We start from the raw sequence: 18,908 nt of genomic DNA on the forward strand, positions 1-18,908 counted from the left end.
TTTTTTTAAAAAGAAAACAATCATCTGAAGTGCTTCAGATTTTGTGAAAAGTAGTAAACAATATGTTTTTTAATATATTTTAGGAAAACAGCTCAAGCACACAGTTAAAACACTGATTTCAAAATACAGTTACTAGGCTACGTAATTTTAACCTATTTATTTATTTATTTGATTGTTTGTTTATTTTGAAGATTTCCTTTATTTGAGAGAGAAGCAGGCTTCAGGGATACCAATGTGGGGCTTCATCCCAGGACCCTGGGATCATGAACTGAGCTAAAGGCAGATGCTTAACAGACTGAGCCACCCAGGCTCCCCCCATCTATAACCCATTTTAATCAATGACTATAATAGCTTGAAACTCATATCATTTTACCTGGCCTTCATCCATCCTAAATAAAGAATCTGAAGTGACTGAATATAGATAAGACTTTCCTGCTGTATACTTACAATGATATTTTTTATACTTAATTTATAGATAATAGGCTCTCTAGCCTATTGGTATATATCAAAAATTATAATAACATGATCAAAATGAATAAGGCATTACTGTACAAAGAATTTAGTTTTATCTTTACATCCAATACTGAGGACTTGTTGATAAATAGATAAGTTAACCACGTCTATTTTTGCCCTATTCTTTGTTTCCATGAGAAATTTCTGAGGTGCTAAGGAGAGCCAAATGGCCACCAGGTTAGACAGGAGTTGGAGGAGAAAGAGCAAGAGGAACATGTTGAAAAGAACGTTTGAAAATAAACTATTTCCAATTTTCCCTCTCTAGCTAGCCATGCTTTTATTTATAAGCAATCCTGTTGATAAAATTCTTACACTCCATGCTTTGAGAAAATTATGGCATAAATATAAATATTTTCTACTCATCAGATAATTGAAGGAAATGCAACACGGACAACACTCAGATCACTTAATATGCACTACTTTCACAAAGTCATCTTACTCAGCTATGCTATATAAATGAATCTTAGATTTATGCAATCATGTAAGAACTTGTTGCTATTGGATAGGAAACAGTGTTCACTTCATTCAGCAAATATTTGTTGAAGATCTACTAACATGTCAGCATTGAGCTATGAGTTAAGGACACAATGGTAAATAAAACAGATATAATCTCTAACATTGTAGTTTCCTTTCTAGTTGGTAAGCAGTAGTTACTCAAATATTCAACAAAAAAAAATGGAAGTCTAAAATAATGACAAGAACTATAAGATGAAAGGGTGTTAAGTGTCTATTTTAAGAGACTTCGGCCTTGTCAAGGGAGGTCAGGGAAAGCTTCTTTGAAGAAATAATATTTGAGTTGAAATCTTGCAGATAGGCATACAACTGAGATGGGAGACATTTCTGGGGAAAGGAATACTTTGTTAAAATGTACTGTTAGTGTAAAGAGTCTAAAGTTGAGAGAAGCAAAGAAGGAAATATGGCTGGAGTGGATAAGTTTGACTCATACTGCAATTCTTTTTAGATAGTAAACTCCATGAGGAAAGGGTCCATATCTCCTGTTTGCCTTATTTCCCAGTAAATTGGCACTCTGTAGGAACACACTTTTTTTTCCTCTTTATTTTAAGAGGCCCACCTACATACAGATCAACGCGTGAATCCTTACTGCATGACTCTGACTCTCTTTCTCATTAGTATGTCATTGCTACAAAGTAAGTATTACATAAAAAGTCATCTTTGTGTCATCCACAATGCTTAGCATAACACCTTAACATTACCCATTTAATGCATGGATTTAGATTTAAGAAAGAGGGGTTATTGTAGAGATGTTTTTCTTTCTCTCTCTCTTTCTTTAAATTTACATGTAGTTATTTCTGAAGCATTCTTAAGGATTGTTTCTTTTTCTCCTCCTAGGCTAAAAAGAATACATTATCATACTTTATATAATAATCTATAGAAACATGTTAAATTCAGTACAATAGTCATTTGCCCAGCCTCCAATCAGAAAGCATGAGTAATTAATGCCAGCTAAATTTTGTTCACTTACTGTTTCTGCTTAATAGAGCTTTTACTAGATTTTATTTAAATACTTATGGAAATTTATGTTTGGATCAACATAGACAATTGCTATATTTGTAGGCACATAGATGAGTGGATAAAATATAAGAAAGTTTGTGTTTAAAAATTGTGATGTTCATTTAACGTGTCAACCTGGCTTGACTATCATCCCCAGTTGTTCAATTAAACACTAATTGAGATTTTGCTGTGAAAGTATTTTGTAGATGTGAATACTATTTGCAGTCAGTTGATTTTAAGTTAAGGACATTATCCTAAAAAAATCTAGGTGGGTTTGATACAGTTAGTTGAAACGTTGTAAGAGAACTAAGGTTTCTAAGAGTAGGAAGAAATTGTAGCCAAAGTCTACATTTTAAACTGCTGCCTTAGACTTTCCATCCTGCCGGAGGATTTCAGATTTGAAATCTCATTCTACAAATTCTTGTAATAAATCTCTTTGTATATCTATATCTATATCTATATAACTAGACTCTCTCTCTCTTTCTTCCTATCTATCTATTCATCTATCTATCCACATATTCGAGTGGTTCTGTTTCTCATGAAACCCTGAAAGACACACAACTGTCTCCCATCTCCTATTGTAGATAATTTTTCAGAGTCAACTAGAGAAAAATAACATTAGTGTACACAATTCTTCACAAAGGATGCTTTTACTGTATTTTAAATGAGTAAAAAGAAAAGCCAAAAATAACCTATGAAACAAAGGCTTAATTTTATAGATGAGAAAACCCAAAACACACCATATTGTCTACATTAATGTGTCTTTACTATCCACGGTCTTTAATGTCATAACTTACTATTCTAAGAAACTTTTGTCTGGTAAATTGGTTTCAACATAATATTACTGCAAATTTCAGGAATTCCAGATAGCCCATCAACTCTTCAGCCAAAAAGCAACAAATGATACTTTATACTTTAAGATTCTTTGATCCACATTCCCTCAAAATCTTTCTGTATCTACCAATGCAGAATTATATAATGATCTTTACTTAATGCTCTTTACCATGCCTCTAACTGAAACATCTATCCCACACCAGACTTCTAAATCTCAATTACTATTTTAATGTTGTTTTTCCCTCTCTGAGACACTGCTAAAACATTGATGACTTAAAAGTTCTTCCTCAGTGTGGGAAGTAAGAAGCTCAGCTTTGTCTAAACAACAAGCTGTTTGGGGGATATTTTGAGAGGCCAGTATTTAACATAGAGAAGAGAAGAAAGTAATGACCACTCATATTCATTACCCATAATTGAACAATATTAACTTTTATTATATTTACTTTGAATCTTTTTATGAAATATGACCTAAATTTTACTAATACAGTAAACCTTCTTGATAAAGATGAAATTTCACAGTAAAGTCATCATTGTTCCTTCCCAAAGAGAATTGCTATTATAAAATTGGTGTGCACATTTCTAGCTTACCTCTTTCCATTTATTTTATAAATTTACTCATCCAGGAGCAATATATATTAATGTATGTTTCATTTTGTACTTACATAAGTGGTATTATATTGTAAGTACCATTCTGCCAATTACTTTTCTCGCCCAACATTTTTGAGATCTATTTATGTCTTTTCATATATATTTACATACATACCTGTATTTCAGCACATAAACATGCTGCATTTATTTACTCATTCCTCTTTTGATGAAGATTTAGTTTCTTTCTAAATTTTGTATTATTGTAAACAATGACATATTGAATATCTTTGTACTTGTGTGAAGGATATATTCTTGAATATACATAGAGACATATTCTTTAGACAACATATTCTTTAGAGTATGTAAGTGCAGAGTGGTTGGAACATAAGACATTGTATATGTGCCTTTAATTCTAAAAATAGCTCCAAAGGTAGACATTATTATCTCTATTTTAAAGATAATAAAACTGAGCCTTTGAAAAGGAAAGAAGAATGTTTAAAGTTACAGAGTTAGTAGCATTAGAGCAGAGATTCAAATCCCTATCTGTTTGGTTCCTAAAACAACTTCTTCCCCAACCATATTGTTCCTCACATACAGCAAGAGGAATGTTTTGTGTGAATGTGATAATTGTTAAGTTGTCCTTAGTTTTTAGGTTCCTGAAGTTCTTTCTCCCTCTTGCACCTTACACCTTGGAGTGGGCATTTAAAGATGGCAAATGATAACGATATGTTAATGACCTACCAACATAGAAATCTTATTCATTGTAGGGAACTAAAGGAGAAAAGAGGCAGGAGATACTTTCACCTGCTCACTTGTTTCCTCTGCCCATCAAAAATAAAGATATCTGTGGGCAGAAATGTGGTAGAATACGTTGTAGTTAGGATTTCCCACAGAACACCAGGATATCCAGAAACATAAGAAGGGAAAATGATTTGTTACATTTATAGATGGACAATACAGTCTCTCATTCAGCTTTGCAGAGACCAATTTTAGCACCTGGGTAACATGACTAGTTAGTTAGAGTAGAAAGTTACAGAAGGAACTTGTAAGACCTATTTGTAAAGAACTACAAGAAGACGAGGGCACAGTTGTCTTTTTGCTCCAGGGATTATGTTTGGAAGATTTGAGAGAAGATTTGAACTGCTTCGAACCTGTTTACCTCTTAGAACTAGCAGCAAACCAATATTGAGTTGAGTCCTCACATTTACATAAAAATTTGTTTATGTCAGAGGTTCACTTGGTACCTATATTCCTCTGCAAGATTTCTTAGCATTCTACTGTATGTTTATTCTTCACTAAACTCATTCAGACTACCAGTACTGCAGACAATCAAATCATTCAAATTCCAGTCTATTGGACCCAATATACCTTGTATTATTACTCCTGACAGGTTTTATTATTAAAGGCCAGATGTTCCTTTAATAAATTTTCCTCATTCAATCCTCATGGGAACTTTATAAAATAGACTTTTTTGTCTCAATTTTACAGATGAGGAAAGCAAGTACTACCAAGGTAACACTAATTTGCTGAAGGTCACTGAATTAAATTTACTTAATGAAATCTAAAATGATTTAGCTTCTTGTGTCCCTTAAGGAAAAGGTCAGTGTCAAGCCTAGTACAAAACCTGATACTCAATAAATATCTGTACTGAATGAACGAATGACTTGCAAACCATGCTCATTAACGCTGATTTAAGGCATTGTTTGCAGTGAGATTCTGGATTATTTTGTCTTGCACAAGTTAAAATTAAAAAGTATCCGTCTGAATTGATTTTAAAGTGATTTCCAAACTAACAATAACTGATGTGATGTAGACATCTAATATTTGTTGTTGATACTGAATCCTCATTCACATACAGTTAAAAATATCACTTGGTACATAACACCTTGAAGGCCCAACTACAAAGTATAAACAGGTAACACTATTTTTCTTATAAACTCTTTTTTTTAAATAAAAAAGCTGCTAGATTTTTTAAAAATTTATTTTGAGTAGGGGAATGGAATCTAGTATTAATGAAGATAAGGTTTTCTCATTATAGAAACAAGCATATAAATTAATATTTTGGTGTAACCTGTGGCTCCTACATTATAGTATTAGGACTTTATTTGCTCATACTATTTTCATCATACTTACTTTTCCATATTAAATATTCTGAACAATTCTAGATAAGCACTAACTGAATTGCTTGAGTACAAATTAAATCTTTTGTATGGGTCCTAATCTTGTAAAGCCCCTTGTTTCTTTTGTCCTATCATTTTCCACATAGAAGTATTAGCATTTCAATTTGCCTTTAATTTCTAACCCTACCTTGAATTCCAATTGTGTATCAAATCCTAGAACAGCCAGTCCAAAGAAAAGAGTTGTTAATATTATCATTTTCTATTAGAGGTTTAGTTTATAGACTACATGAAAAGAATTATTTATTATAAATTTTAGTGATAGTAAACCTTTACTGAATGATCACTAGTAAAAATGAACTACTTCAAATAAGGATACTACCACATCTCTAAAATAAGAATAATTTATAAAAAGCTTGAAGGTGAATTCATTTTTCTCCAGAATTAAAAATATATTGTATTTAATTCAAAGCAAAATTATGATTTTCTTTTGTATATTCCATCATTTGCATGTAATATGATATCAAAATCTAGGTTCATTAGTTCATTATTGGATTTTTTTTTTTTAAGATACTTGAGGAGCACCTGGGTCGCTCAGTGGGTTAAAGCCTCTGCCTTCAGTTCAGGTCATGATCCAGACGTCATGGGGTCAAGCTCTGCATTTGGCTCTCTGCTCAGCAGGGAGCCTACTTCCTCCTCTCTCTCCCCTGCCTTTCTACCTACTCTGTCTGTCAAATAAATAAATAAATAAATACATCTTTTAAAAAAAAAAGATACTTGAGATGACAAATAGGCAGTGTGATAGTTCCTGCCTCTTAAAGCAATATATGAAAAAATGAGGAAAGAGTGATTAGAATTTGAAAGAAATATGTAGATAATAATGTGAAGGATATTTGTGCAAACATATATAACGTATTAACTTGTAAAAGAATCTTTGTAGTTAAAATTTTTAAAAAATGTTTTGTGTATATACATCAGAGTTTTCTTCCAGCACCATTGAGTTTTAGCTAATAATTTATAATGGTTAACAAAGGTAGAACAAACCAAATAAACCTACTGCATAGTGAATAAAAACTGTTGAAAAGTAAATACTAAATACTTAAATCATTATAACTATTAATAATGACACAACAATGATAAGGGGAAGTTTTAGTATATTATATTGCCATTGTAACAATGTATCGAGGTATTCACCATTGTAAGTAAGATATTTATTAATTGTATCAAGTTTTAAGTGATTTCAATACAAAAGATACTATAAAAGCTCTCATGTTAAAAGAATTTATCTTCTTATCCACAAAAACAATGTTTCCTCCTTATCCAACATAGATCCAATGGAGTCAATGAGATTGAGGAATTCCTGATTGAATTTATATTACTAATCTATAATATTTTCTTTTAGGTTCTAGATCAAAGATACATTTATAGGTGTGTCATATTAAAAACTGCAGTGATTATTAAAAGGAAAAGAAAAAACCTACCAACTGGTTCCTTCTGATTCTGAAAGAGAATCTTGCTGTTACTGCCGTCCATGTTTGCCATGTTAATTGTGTTTCCATCTGTCCAGTAGAGTTTCCTTAATTTAAGAGATATGAATTAAAAATATTAGAGATAGGCCTACTTGTTAACTAGAAACATACACTGAAGAATAAAGTTAATGTCAAAGTAAATTCTTGGTATAAGATTAATTCTTTTTAAGAAGAGCCCGAATTGTTGAGGCACTTGCTGATGATAAGGTGCATGTTTGCCTGGGAAGAAAGCACCACTCTTTCTTTTTCCTGTCATTGAAGGAGGCAATCAACTCACTTCCTTTGCCCTCCTACATTCACAACTGAAATATTTACCTATAAATATAGTAAATTACTTCCATTTAAAGTAATGCATCCAGATTGAATCCCCTGGGTTTAGAGAAACCAGATGCCAAAGAAGAAGAAAAACTCATTTCAGCCATTCCCCCTGAAAGCACTGGGGAGAACGTATTTTAACCTTACACAAGCTCTCTACATGGGTACATGATGATTAGCCAGAAGATGGGAGAATCTGAGTTACTTAGCAGTGACAATAACATCAGCACACAGGTAAATATGTTATTAAAACTAAACACATGTAAATATGTTATTAAAACTGGTGTTTGAAATAAAATTAGTGACTTTCCCTGCATCTCCTTTTCTTCTTTTCTTAAATGTTGAACTGTTGTTACTCCTTAGAAATATAAATTAATAAAATCTTGCAAAAATGTATAAAAATCTGGCTTTATGCAGATAACAGAAATCTCTAACCAGGGATCTCTTTTATGATTTCCATATTAACTTTTTTTGACTGGTATAGTTGATATGTTAATTCCTCTGAATTAAAGTTTTTATATCAAATCAGGGCAAAAATGTGTGAAATTTTTGGAAAACTTTACAAAAAAATAATCATACTTTACCCCCTGACTGGGTGAGCTGCAAGACACTGTGGCTTATCGATTCCATGGATAATTGAGGTTTTCAAAGAGCCATCTAGTCGTGCTACATTAATTTGTGTTTCATCAAATTCAGAGCTAACCCAGTATAAATTACGTGAGACCCAATCCACTGCTAGCCCTCTGATACTCTGAATATCTGTAAAACAGGAAAGAGAAAATTAAAAGTGAATGAAGTTGCTCATTCTTTTTGACTTTCCAAGTAAGTTATTTTCTGTCTCTGGGAAAATTTAATTTACACTTTAATTTGTTAGCTAAAATTGTACAAGATTGTAATCTCATTCCCTTATCAGCCCTTCTTAAGGCATGAATAATCATTAATGTCTTACTGCTGAGCCATTTGAAAACCTGAAGCAACAATTAGCATTGAAATTACACTAACACTCAATGATTCACTAGTAAACACTTAGGAGCAGACACAGGCAGCAGTCTTATGGGCCAAGGTGACCAAAATTCAAATTAGAGTAACAGCTTCTCCAGTTGGTAGCACATCTTTCTAGTTAGGAAAAAGTACTTGTGGGCCATCAACAAATGGGCTATTTTGTGTTTTAATGTGCCAATTTGTTCCTGAAATGAAATAAAGCAATTCAACTTTCCTAAAAAAATCACCAGAGTCGAACATCTTTCAAAATAGATAATTAGCAGAAATTGACTGAGATATGTCCAAAGAAACAAAATCCTTTTAATATTCCTCCAACATGGATTCTACAGAAATTACTGAAATCTAATTAAGTTTCGATTCAATACAGCCAACATGAATATTTGGATTGTTATTCCTTGATTATTTAATTAGCCATCTTTTAAAAAAGATAGAATTCAGGCTTAAATGCAAGTGTATGTTTTAATTAAAGAAACCAATCAAAATCAAGTATTTAAAATGATGGATTCTATAAAATCTTTTTAACATATTTACTAGAACATCTTTTTAACATGTTACCCTATAAAGTAAGCCAGGGTAGTCCCCAATCAGTGGCACTTAAACAGTCTAATTTGGTTTTATTTTTATTTTATTAAGTTTTATCTGGAAGCATACTGAATCTCTAAAGCTCTTTAGACCAGTGTCACTCAAACTTACAAGACCTCTGGGGATTGTTACAAGGAAGACTCCGATTCAGTCGTTCTGAGGAGTGGCCTGACATTCTGCAAGTTCTAACTAGCTCCCAGGCACAGCTCCAACGCAGTGGTTTCCACCCACCTACCTCCAGAATCCCAGATCCGCTGTTGCTTAGCTCTTCAAATTGCTCTGTCTTCCATTTTTATCATTTTTAAAAGATGCCACAAAGCTAGATTTTCATGTGAATGTGAAAACACCAGATTTATAAAATTTGCTAATTATTTCAAAATGTAAAAGACCAAAATAAGGCGTAGAGACCTGGCAGTTCTGGGTGGGTTGTAACAGTAATGCTGGCACGGTAGGATCCATCGCATGTTTATGTCCTCCAATCCTGACAGAGCCTCCTTTCTGCTCTGAAATCCTCTTCCTACTTCAAAATAACTTTTAGTCACAGTGCCCTGAGGAGATATTCTCCATGTTTCAATTCTCTTCTTATCAACAGTCTCTCCTCTGCAATTTACCTTTCATCATCAATTTACCGGTAAGTTGGTGAATCTTAAATGTGAATTTTATTTCTCAACCCAATACTCAAAATTTATTTTCATTTTCAGTTATCCTCATCCAGATCCTTTTTCTTGAGAAAAAGTAATACAGCACTTCTGTAAAGCTAAACCTGCCACATCTGAGACTTACTCATTTACCGCACTGACGATATTTACTCCTTCTGTTCCTTCACCCTCTGGACTTAATTGGTTTGCTACAAGACAGTCTTGCATTTATAATGAGAAGATTTGGCTTCATGTTCTAGGGTGGGTGCCTATTTTTTGTCTTTAATCAAGTCACTTAAATTTCAGCCTCTATTCTTATCGGGAAAATGAGGCTATCTACAGATAATACATAGGATTCCTGTGAGTATTACATTGGATGATACATAGTTAAGCAGTTTAATGCTGGGTTGAGGGGTATTTTGCTAATCCAAGGACTTAACACTTTCTGCATTTTTACCATGGATTGCTTGGCATTGGCAGAAATAACACAATGCATTTTTATTTCCTCTAAAATACATATTCTCCAAAGGTTTTGGTTTTTGTTTTTGACTGTTTTTTTTTCACTGCTCAAAATCCTTCTATTTATTTCTAATTGACTCCCAATCACATGGTCAGAGAATACATTGCACTCCTATATTGGGAAGCATAGCCAAATGTAGGCCATTAATACCTATTTAGTCCTTATCAATTCTATGGTTTATGCTCTTTCAAATATTTTTCTGTCTTTGAGACTGCAATAGCATACAGTCTTTTTCCTCATCCAACCAAATGATTTCGTTGCTGTCAGGTTTTTCTTCGGACTAGAGAGCTCTGCATCTTGACCTTTGTTTGTCCCAAAGATATTCAATAGCTTCCAACCACTCAGAAAGTGATGTCTAAATTCCTTAGCCTGGTTTTCTGTGCAATCTTAATATAACTACCTTTCCAACTTTATTTCTCAAAATTTTTAACCAGTTACCTCACACTTCAGTTATACTGATGTTTTCAGATTTCCAGAGTTGCCCTGACCTTTCTAACCTATAGGGAATTACCTGTACCTCATACCTTACCACATTTCCACTAACCTGAATCACACACAAAAATAAGCAAGCTGTTGGCAACATCACCCTTCATACACAAAAACCTAATCAATTCCTTTCTATATTCCAGCCAGAAACTTTTCTCTACTTAATAAGACTGTATTTGGTCAATTCCTTTGTACTTCACGTGTTAGTTATTTGTTGACACATTACTCACACATATACTTCTTGAGGGTAGGCTTCTTGTTAATATATATTTATCGCTCCCTTCCCAAATGTATATAACACTGCTTTAAACATTAATATTTTAAATAAATTGATGAAAAAATTCATGACCATGCATAATCTATAATTTTAAGGATATCTGAGCTGAATTAGAAATATCAGATAGGTCTTCAAGTTCATTCTCAAGAGTAAATATGTATCTAAATACATACTTACCCAATATTAATTCTCACGCTCTTATCCTTATCTTTTGTCTACCCACTGGATTAGAGTTTCTAATTACCAACTTTAATTCTAAAATAAAACTTTTGTCTTTTTTGACCCTTCTTAATACCTACATTGGGGTTTTTTTTTTTTTTTTTAGACTTATCTGGTAAATTAACCATAAGAATGGGAGGTATAAAAAACTGCCATACATTTAGTGAAATTTTTCTTTCCTTGATAAAAATATTGAAATAATTGAAATAATAAAAAACATTGAAATATATATTGAAATCATTCTGACTCAATCTCTGTTTTTAAGAAAGTCAAAGACTTCTGAGTAAATTTCTCAAAGGGTTCAATTTTCTATATTGAGGAACCCTTATCTTTTGAACTAAAACAGATTAGATATTTTGAAAAGCCTGTCACTGCAATAATATCTTCTGAAAAATGATAAATTATAACTTTTAAATAATGTATCATGATCACAAGATAGGAAAGTCTCTACATGCTAACACAGACTTGTTTGTTAGCCAAAACATAAAGGAAGGCAAATGAGAATATGGAGGCTGGCGCAGCCATAGGGACAAAAGCCTGGGAAATCAAATCAAATGGTAATCTAGAGATCCATGGATTATTAGTTGTGTAGTGCAAGTGGGTTCAGTCTTTAAATGCACAAATACAAGAGAGCTAAGCAAGAACAATACCAGGTATTTCAGGAGGATATACATCATCACTGATAGGTGAATAGGAAGAAAAACAAAAACAAAAACAAAAACAGGAAACCTTCTTGCCTGATTAAAAAGGAGAATAATTTAGTAGTAAAAACAAAATTTATTTTCTCTGTTCTTTCTCTGAATACAGAAAACAAAACACAATAAAACCAAACCAAGCTCAAACCAAACACAGACAAATACTTTAAGCATAGATCTATACTGGTGCAAGAGATTACTAGTTTATAAACAAGATATCCACTGGCTGGGTAAGGGATAATGAAATTCAAGTGATTTCCAGTTTACAGTGACTCCTCTTTCCTCTAGCAGAAGCAAATTCAAATCCTCTATGAAAGAAAAAAAAAAAATCCTCAACCCTCGACCTCATAATTTCTCTAGATTAAATTCATTCTCATAGAAAATCAGAACAAAAAAATAAAACAGAAAAAAATGAAACATAAAAAGAAGAGTTATGAGAAAAATCAACAGATTTAAGCCTACAAAGCCTACACGTTTTTACATTATTGTACAAGACAAAGAAAAGTGAGTGGACTATTTTAAAGGAAAACATATGCTTTGAAAAATAAGCATAGCCAATAATTTATTGATTTATTTTAAAATATTTATTTATTTATTTTAGAGAGAGTGTGTGTGTATGTGGGTGGGGTGAGAGGCAGAGGAAGCAGGAGAGAGAGACTCTCTAAGCAGACTCCTGACTAAGTGCCAAGCCTAATCCCATGCCCATAATATCATGACTTGAACAGTAATCAAGAGTCAGATGTCCAACCAACTGAGCCACCCAGGTGCCCTGCTAAAAATTAAAAAACAAAACAAAACACAAAAACAAAATATTGGAAGACATAATATGAACCAAAATGGTTTGTAAATAAATATTTTAAACAATATTTTAAAAAGAAGCAATGTATTAAATAGATTAACCAGCAGCTTAGACCTAATTCAGTCAGTAAACTACAAGACAAATTGAAGGAGTTAGCCAGAGCCAACACAGAGAAGCAAAAAGGTTAAATGAGTTGGAAATCAAGCATATTTAGTCAAAGTTTCTGAAGGAGGAAATAGACTAGGTTATAGAAAATGGTGAGAAATAATATTTGAGGGTTTTTTCCTTCCCTGGGCTGATGCAAGATATGATCCCATAGGAGGCACAACAGACCCTCGGTAGCTAAATAAAAACATCGTCATGAAGACAAAGAAAGAATGTTAAAAGCATTTAGTTAGATAAACATGGAGATTCTTAATAGGAATAAATAATGTAAAATATGGTAGAATAATATCTGCAAAAGATTGAGAGACAATAACTCAACTTGAAATTCATACTCAACAAAATTATCTTTATATCTATATCTCAACAACAAAAATATTTTTAGTTAAAAAATGGCCAAAGGGATGGAATAGACATTTCTCAAAAGCAGATACAAAAAGGGTCAACAAGAACACGAAAGGAGGTTCAACATCACTAATCATAGGGGAAATGCAAATCAAAATCACAATTAGAGACCACTGCACACCCATTAGGATGGCTGCTGTAAAAACAACGACTATCACCACCATAAAACCAAAACCCAAGTGTTGACAAGGATGTGGACAAATTGGAACCTTGGTAGGAATGTGAAATGATTCAGCCTCTGTGGGAAACTGCATGGCAATTTCTCAAAAAAAAATTAAAAATAGAATTACCATATGATCCAGCAATTCCACTTCTGGGGGCATGCCCAAAAGAACTGAAAGCAGTGTCTTAAAGGTACACTTACGTTCACAGCAGAATTACTCACTGTAGCCAAAAGGTGCAAATAACCCAAATGTGCATTGATATACCTACCTATATAGTTAAATATACACAAACACAATGGGATATTATTCAGTGCTAAAAAAAAAAAAAAATTCTGACACTTGCTACATTGTGGATGAACCTTGAAGACATCATGCTGTGTCAAATAAGCCCTTCACCAATAGGCAAATACTGTGTGATTCCACTTATAAGAGGCACCTAGAGTACTTAAATTCATAGACAAAGGAAGTAGAATGGTAGACACTTGGGGAACAGAATGACCAGGAGTTAAACAATGACTATAAAGTTTCAGTTTTACAGGATGAAGAGTTCTGGAGATTGGTTCACAGTATGAATGTACTTAAAGTTACTGAATTGTACACTTAAAAAGAGTCAAGATGATAAATTTTATGTATATTTTACCATGATCAGAAAAAATATCAAAAACAAAAGCTAAATAAATATATTTTCAGACAATATATCAGATTATCACCAACAGATTATCAGTAATATAAAGGAACATTAAAAGACATAAGTTAGTGAGAGGAGAAATGACCACAGGACAAAGGCCTTAGTTGAAAGAGGAATGGGGTAAGCACATAAATTGGTTGACATGTAGATAAATCTAAATGGAAAACACATAAACACACACATATAATCGTTGTCCATTCTTTGCTTGTGAAATTTCTCTTTCTTTTTTCTCTTCCCTATGGAGTGGACCTGCTGATACCAGCATCTTAGAGGTAGGCATGAAGGCTTTTGCCCAAAATCAGATATGCTTTCAAAAAAGGAGGGGATCTCAACTGTCATAATTTTCTGAGAGCAGATATGGCTATATCCAATCAAAATTCATTTGAAGTGGGTTTCTGGGGAATTGTGTATTTGTTTTTAGGGACAAAGTAAAAAAAAAAAAAAAAGCAAATTGGTAACATTTTGCCAAGCTTTTTCAAGGGAACTTTGTAAATGTTAAATATTCCATTTATTGCAACTAAGAAAAACTGAACACACACATGTTACTATATATAACACATGGGATACAAATTAACCAAACATCCATAAACACAATCCAGCTTAAGAAGTAGAATATTGAAAATACTTTAGGAGCCTTCTATGTACGCTTTCACTAATTTTATGCTTCTTCAACTCTGAATAATATAGTGTTTATCATTGTCTTGGTTTCATCAGTTTTAACACAAATATACGTATTCCAAGCCTATGTTATTGTTTCTTTTTTCCTAGAGAATCTGAAGCAGAACTGCAACTTTTCCCTAATCATATCTCTTAATCTCCTAAACCTATAAATATTGATATTTTATAGGAATAATTCACTGCTGATTTGGGAAAATATCCAAAGCAAGGGTGTCTATTTTGTTTACATCTGCATCATGTATCCAACATCTTTCCAATAATCACCTCTGGATAACTCACCTCTCTCCCAGCCATCAGGTTTGATTACTTCTATATCATACCCCTGATATGTATCACCTTCTTATACCTCTCATTGTTCTAGTCTAATTTTTGCTCTAGATTTAGAACATTTCTTAACCTTCTAGCTGTATCCTTATCTATAATTCTTATTTTCAGTGTTTCAAATTTCCACATAATTTACCTTCAAAAGAGTTTGAATCATGACCTTTAACCAGCTGTAAAAGTCTTTAGTGGTTTCTCACTGCCTTTAGAAAAAAAAAATACAAAAATACAAAAACAGCTCTTTTTCCTGAGGTAAAACCTTTTGTGCTCTGCCTGTCTCATTAACCTTATAATTTATTCTTCTTGAATGTCTAGCTACTGCTCACTACTTGCTCCTCACTTCATATGAAGTATCCAGAGCTTTGTAACTACTGATATTTCAACCTGGATTGATCTGCTAGCATTTCCCCCCAAGGTCTAATTTGACTGCTATTTCCTAAGTGAGCTCTTTGGTGATCTCATATAATAAGTTGGTATTCCTTGTGCTAATTTTCTAAGTAGCTTACACCCTTATTAAACTGCATATTTCATATAGCCTTATATTTTGGTTAGCTGTTTATATCTCATTCTTTCACCAGACATTAAGCTGCCTGAGGTTATAGACAGTCTTAGCTAAATATAGCCATCTCTTCACCCATCTAATGTTTCACATAAGAAACCACATATAGAATTTCCCTATAGGGAAAAAATAAAATAAGATACTATCCTTCTCGGGCACCTGGGTGGCTCAGTGGATTAAGCCGCTGCCTTCGGCTCAGGTCATGATCTCAGGGTCCTGGGATCGAGGCCCGCATCGGGCTCTCTGCTCAGCAGGGAGCCTGTTTCCTCCTCTCTCTCTCTGCCTGCCTCTCTGCCTACTTGTGATCTCTCTCTGTCAAATAAATAAATAAAACCTTTAAAAAAAAAAAAAAAAAGAAGGGATGCCTGGGTGGCTCAGTTGGTTGGGCAGCTGCCTTCAGCTCGGGTCATGATCCCAGCGTCCTGGGATCGAGTCCCGCATCGGGTTCCTTGCTCGGCAGGGAGCCTGCTTCTCCCTCTGCCTCTGCCTGCCATTCTGTCTGCCTGTGCTTGCTCTCTCTCCCTCTCTCTCTGATAAATAAATAAAATCTTTAAAAAAAAAAAAAAAAAAAAAAGAAAATGCTATTTAGAAATAGGCAAAACAACAGATGTCTACTACTCAAACTCTCTTGAATTCAAGGCCTGGTTCCAAAATCTAGACTCTAGATCTCACTTTTATTACTGGCTTGTTTTCTTTTCCTTCATTCTTGCTGGACCAATTTTCATAATAGTTGTTGTTTTTTTTTTTCTTTAAGCATTTTTATTAATGGGTACAATTAAATATGGTGTCTTGCAAAACAGAGGGAACGGATGAATTTAGTACTCAGTGACAAAATAATTGTTGGCAGAAGTGGGTAACAATTTCAAATAATAATGGAAATCTAGGGGCGCCTGGGTGGCTCAGTGGGTTGAGCTGCTGCCTTTGGCTCGGGTCATGGTCCCGGGGTCCTGGGATCGAGTCCCGTATCGGGCTCTCTGCTCAGCAGGGAGCCTGCTTCCCTCTCTCTCTCTCTGCATGCCTCTCTGTCTACTTGTGATCTCTGTCTGTCAAATAAACAAATAAAAAAAAATAATGGAAATCTACTTTGAAATAAATCCGATTAAATTCAAAGTACCATTGAGAATTAAATTTTATATTATAGCAATGTGATCAAAAGTCTACATTTAAAGAGTTTATATTTTTACAGTTAAAAAAACATATGATTATATGATAATTCCCTACCATACAAATGAGGGTTTTTAATAAACAGATAACTTCTAATGTGTATTAATCTTCTTTTTGTTCATTTTAGCATCTGCTAAACTCAGATGCTTTCAGATGGTAGATGACTCTAGAACTTTGTTCAGTCAATGGTACTTGCCCAAAGTTGAGCCCTTAATTTTCCAGAAGTGAATGATTCACTTTGCCCTAGAATAACCAGATACATCTGGATTTTTTTCCCAGTAAAAAGTGAATTTTTATTGACAGTAGCCTGGGACCTTATAATGCTACCAACATATCTCTAAAAGCTTTTTCTTCTATGTCAGAATAACCAAACTATTGGGAAAGGGATGGAATACTTTTACGCTTCACCGAGGTGCTACTAGGTGAAATCAGCAGATTATGCTGAATGTTTGTTAAATGAATATTGGAAATAAATATTTGTACAAACCATGTGGTTATTAAGATTTTCTGTTCTCTATCTGGCAAAGTTCCTTATTTGTAAAAGAGAGGGACTCTGGGTCAGGAGGGAAAAACCACAGAACTTTAAAGTCAATTCCAACTTGGATGAAACAAGCCCTACCATTTCTTACTATGAATTAAATGACTCGTCATTTTTAAAAACAGAAAGTAACATTTACTTCAAAGTACTGTATGGGGAATTAATGATAGATAAAAGGAGAATAGATACACAGAGAGAGGCAAGATGGCAGAAAAGTAGCTGACTGAAATGACATTAGGTTCCAGGAGTTCAGCTAGATAATTATCAAAACATTCTGAACACCTACAAACCCAAGAGGAGATCAAAGAGAAGAAAAGCAGCAATTCTAGAAACAGAAAATCAACCACTTTCTGAAAGGTAGGAAGTACAGAGAAGTGAGTCCGAAGCAATGGGAAGTTAGACCACAGGGGGAGGGGCCAGCTCCCAGAAATCAGTGGAGCAGCAGAGCACAAAATCCAAACTTTCAGAAGTCATCTCCACTGAGAGATATCACAGCAGAGGCTAAGCAGAGGTGCAGCCCTCACAAGGACAGTGTGGTCTCAGGACCTGCAGGGTCACGGAAGGTTTGGGGTGTCTGAGTGTGGCAGAGCTGTTAGGTATCTGAGTGAGAAGCTGAATACAGAGACAGAGCCAAGGAGTGAGCTTTCAGATCAGAGTTACCTTAAATGGTGATCTGAGGCACAGTTGGGCCACTGCTCTTCAAGCAAGAACCCCACATGTGGCAGATCCAGGGAGACCCACCTTCCTGCTCTGGGAAGAGCAGCATGGCAGGAATCTGCTGGGTTTAGAGACATAAGGAAGGGCCATGAACCAGAGATAGAAATGCTTGGTCACAGGCCAGGTGAGCTTGGACTGTGGCTGGAGACCAGGGAGACAGGAGTGATTGACTGCTTGTCTCAGGGAGCACACTGAGGAGTGGGGCCCTGAGCTCTCAGCTCCTCTGGGCCAGAGATTGGGAGGTGCCATCCTCATTCCCATCCTCCAGAGCTCTAAGGATAGCATTCAGGGAACAAAAGCTCTGAGAGCAAACCAAGCAGAATACTTAGGCCTGTCCATGGCAAAGGCAGTGCAATTCTGCCTTGCACAAATACTTTTTTTTTTTTAAGATTTTATTTATTTGACACAGAGAGAGAGAGATCACAAGTTAGGCAAATCAGCATCCAGAGATAGAGGGGGCAGCAGGCTCCCTGCAAAACAGAGAGCCCGATGTAGGGCTTGATCCGAGGAAATTGAGATCATGACCTGAGTCGAAGGCAGAGGCTTAACACATTGAGCCACCTAGGTGCCCCTCAGGGAAAGACATTTGAGAATCACTGCAACAGGCCCCTTGCCCAGAAAATCAGCAAGAACATCCAGCTAAGACAAAGTTCATGAATCAATGAGAATAGCAGAACTCCAGAGTTAGGGGAAAGCAATAAATAGAATTAATGGCTTTTTCCCCATGTCACTTAAGTCTTGAAAAGTTAATTTTTTTCAAAAATATTTTTTATTCCACTTTTTAACTTTTCCTCTTTTAATGTTTTTAACTTGTTTATCTTAATAATACCTTTCTAAAAAAACTTTTAAAACCTTTATTGTTATAGTCATATTTTATCCCTTCATT

The 18,908-nt window shown here is 34.3% G+C and overlaps 1 protein-coding gene across 1 annotated transcript in view; it reads right to left on the reverse strand.

The window, feature by feature from the left end:
- LRP1B (LDL receptor related protein 1B) overlaps positions 1-18,908 on the reverse strand; it is a 1,916,825-nt gene that overhangs the window by 584,877 nt on the left and 1,313,040 nt on the right. The window contains exons 30-31 of the mRNA XM_082690181.1: positions 7,993-8,167; positions 7,046-7,140 (exon numbers count right to left, since the gene is read on the reverse strand). Of these exons, the coding sequence (XP_082546307.1) occupies positions 7,046-7,140; positions 7,993-8,167 (270 nt within the window). The remainder of the gene's footprint in view (positions 1-7,045; positions 7,141-7,992; positions 8,168-18,908) is intronic.

Source organism: Mustela nivalis (genome assembly GCF_964662115.1).
Source record: "Mustela nivalis genome assembly, chromosome: 11".
Lineage (NCBI taxonomy): Eukaryota > Metazoa > Chordata > Mammalia > Carnivora > Mustelidae > Mustela > Mustela nivalis.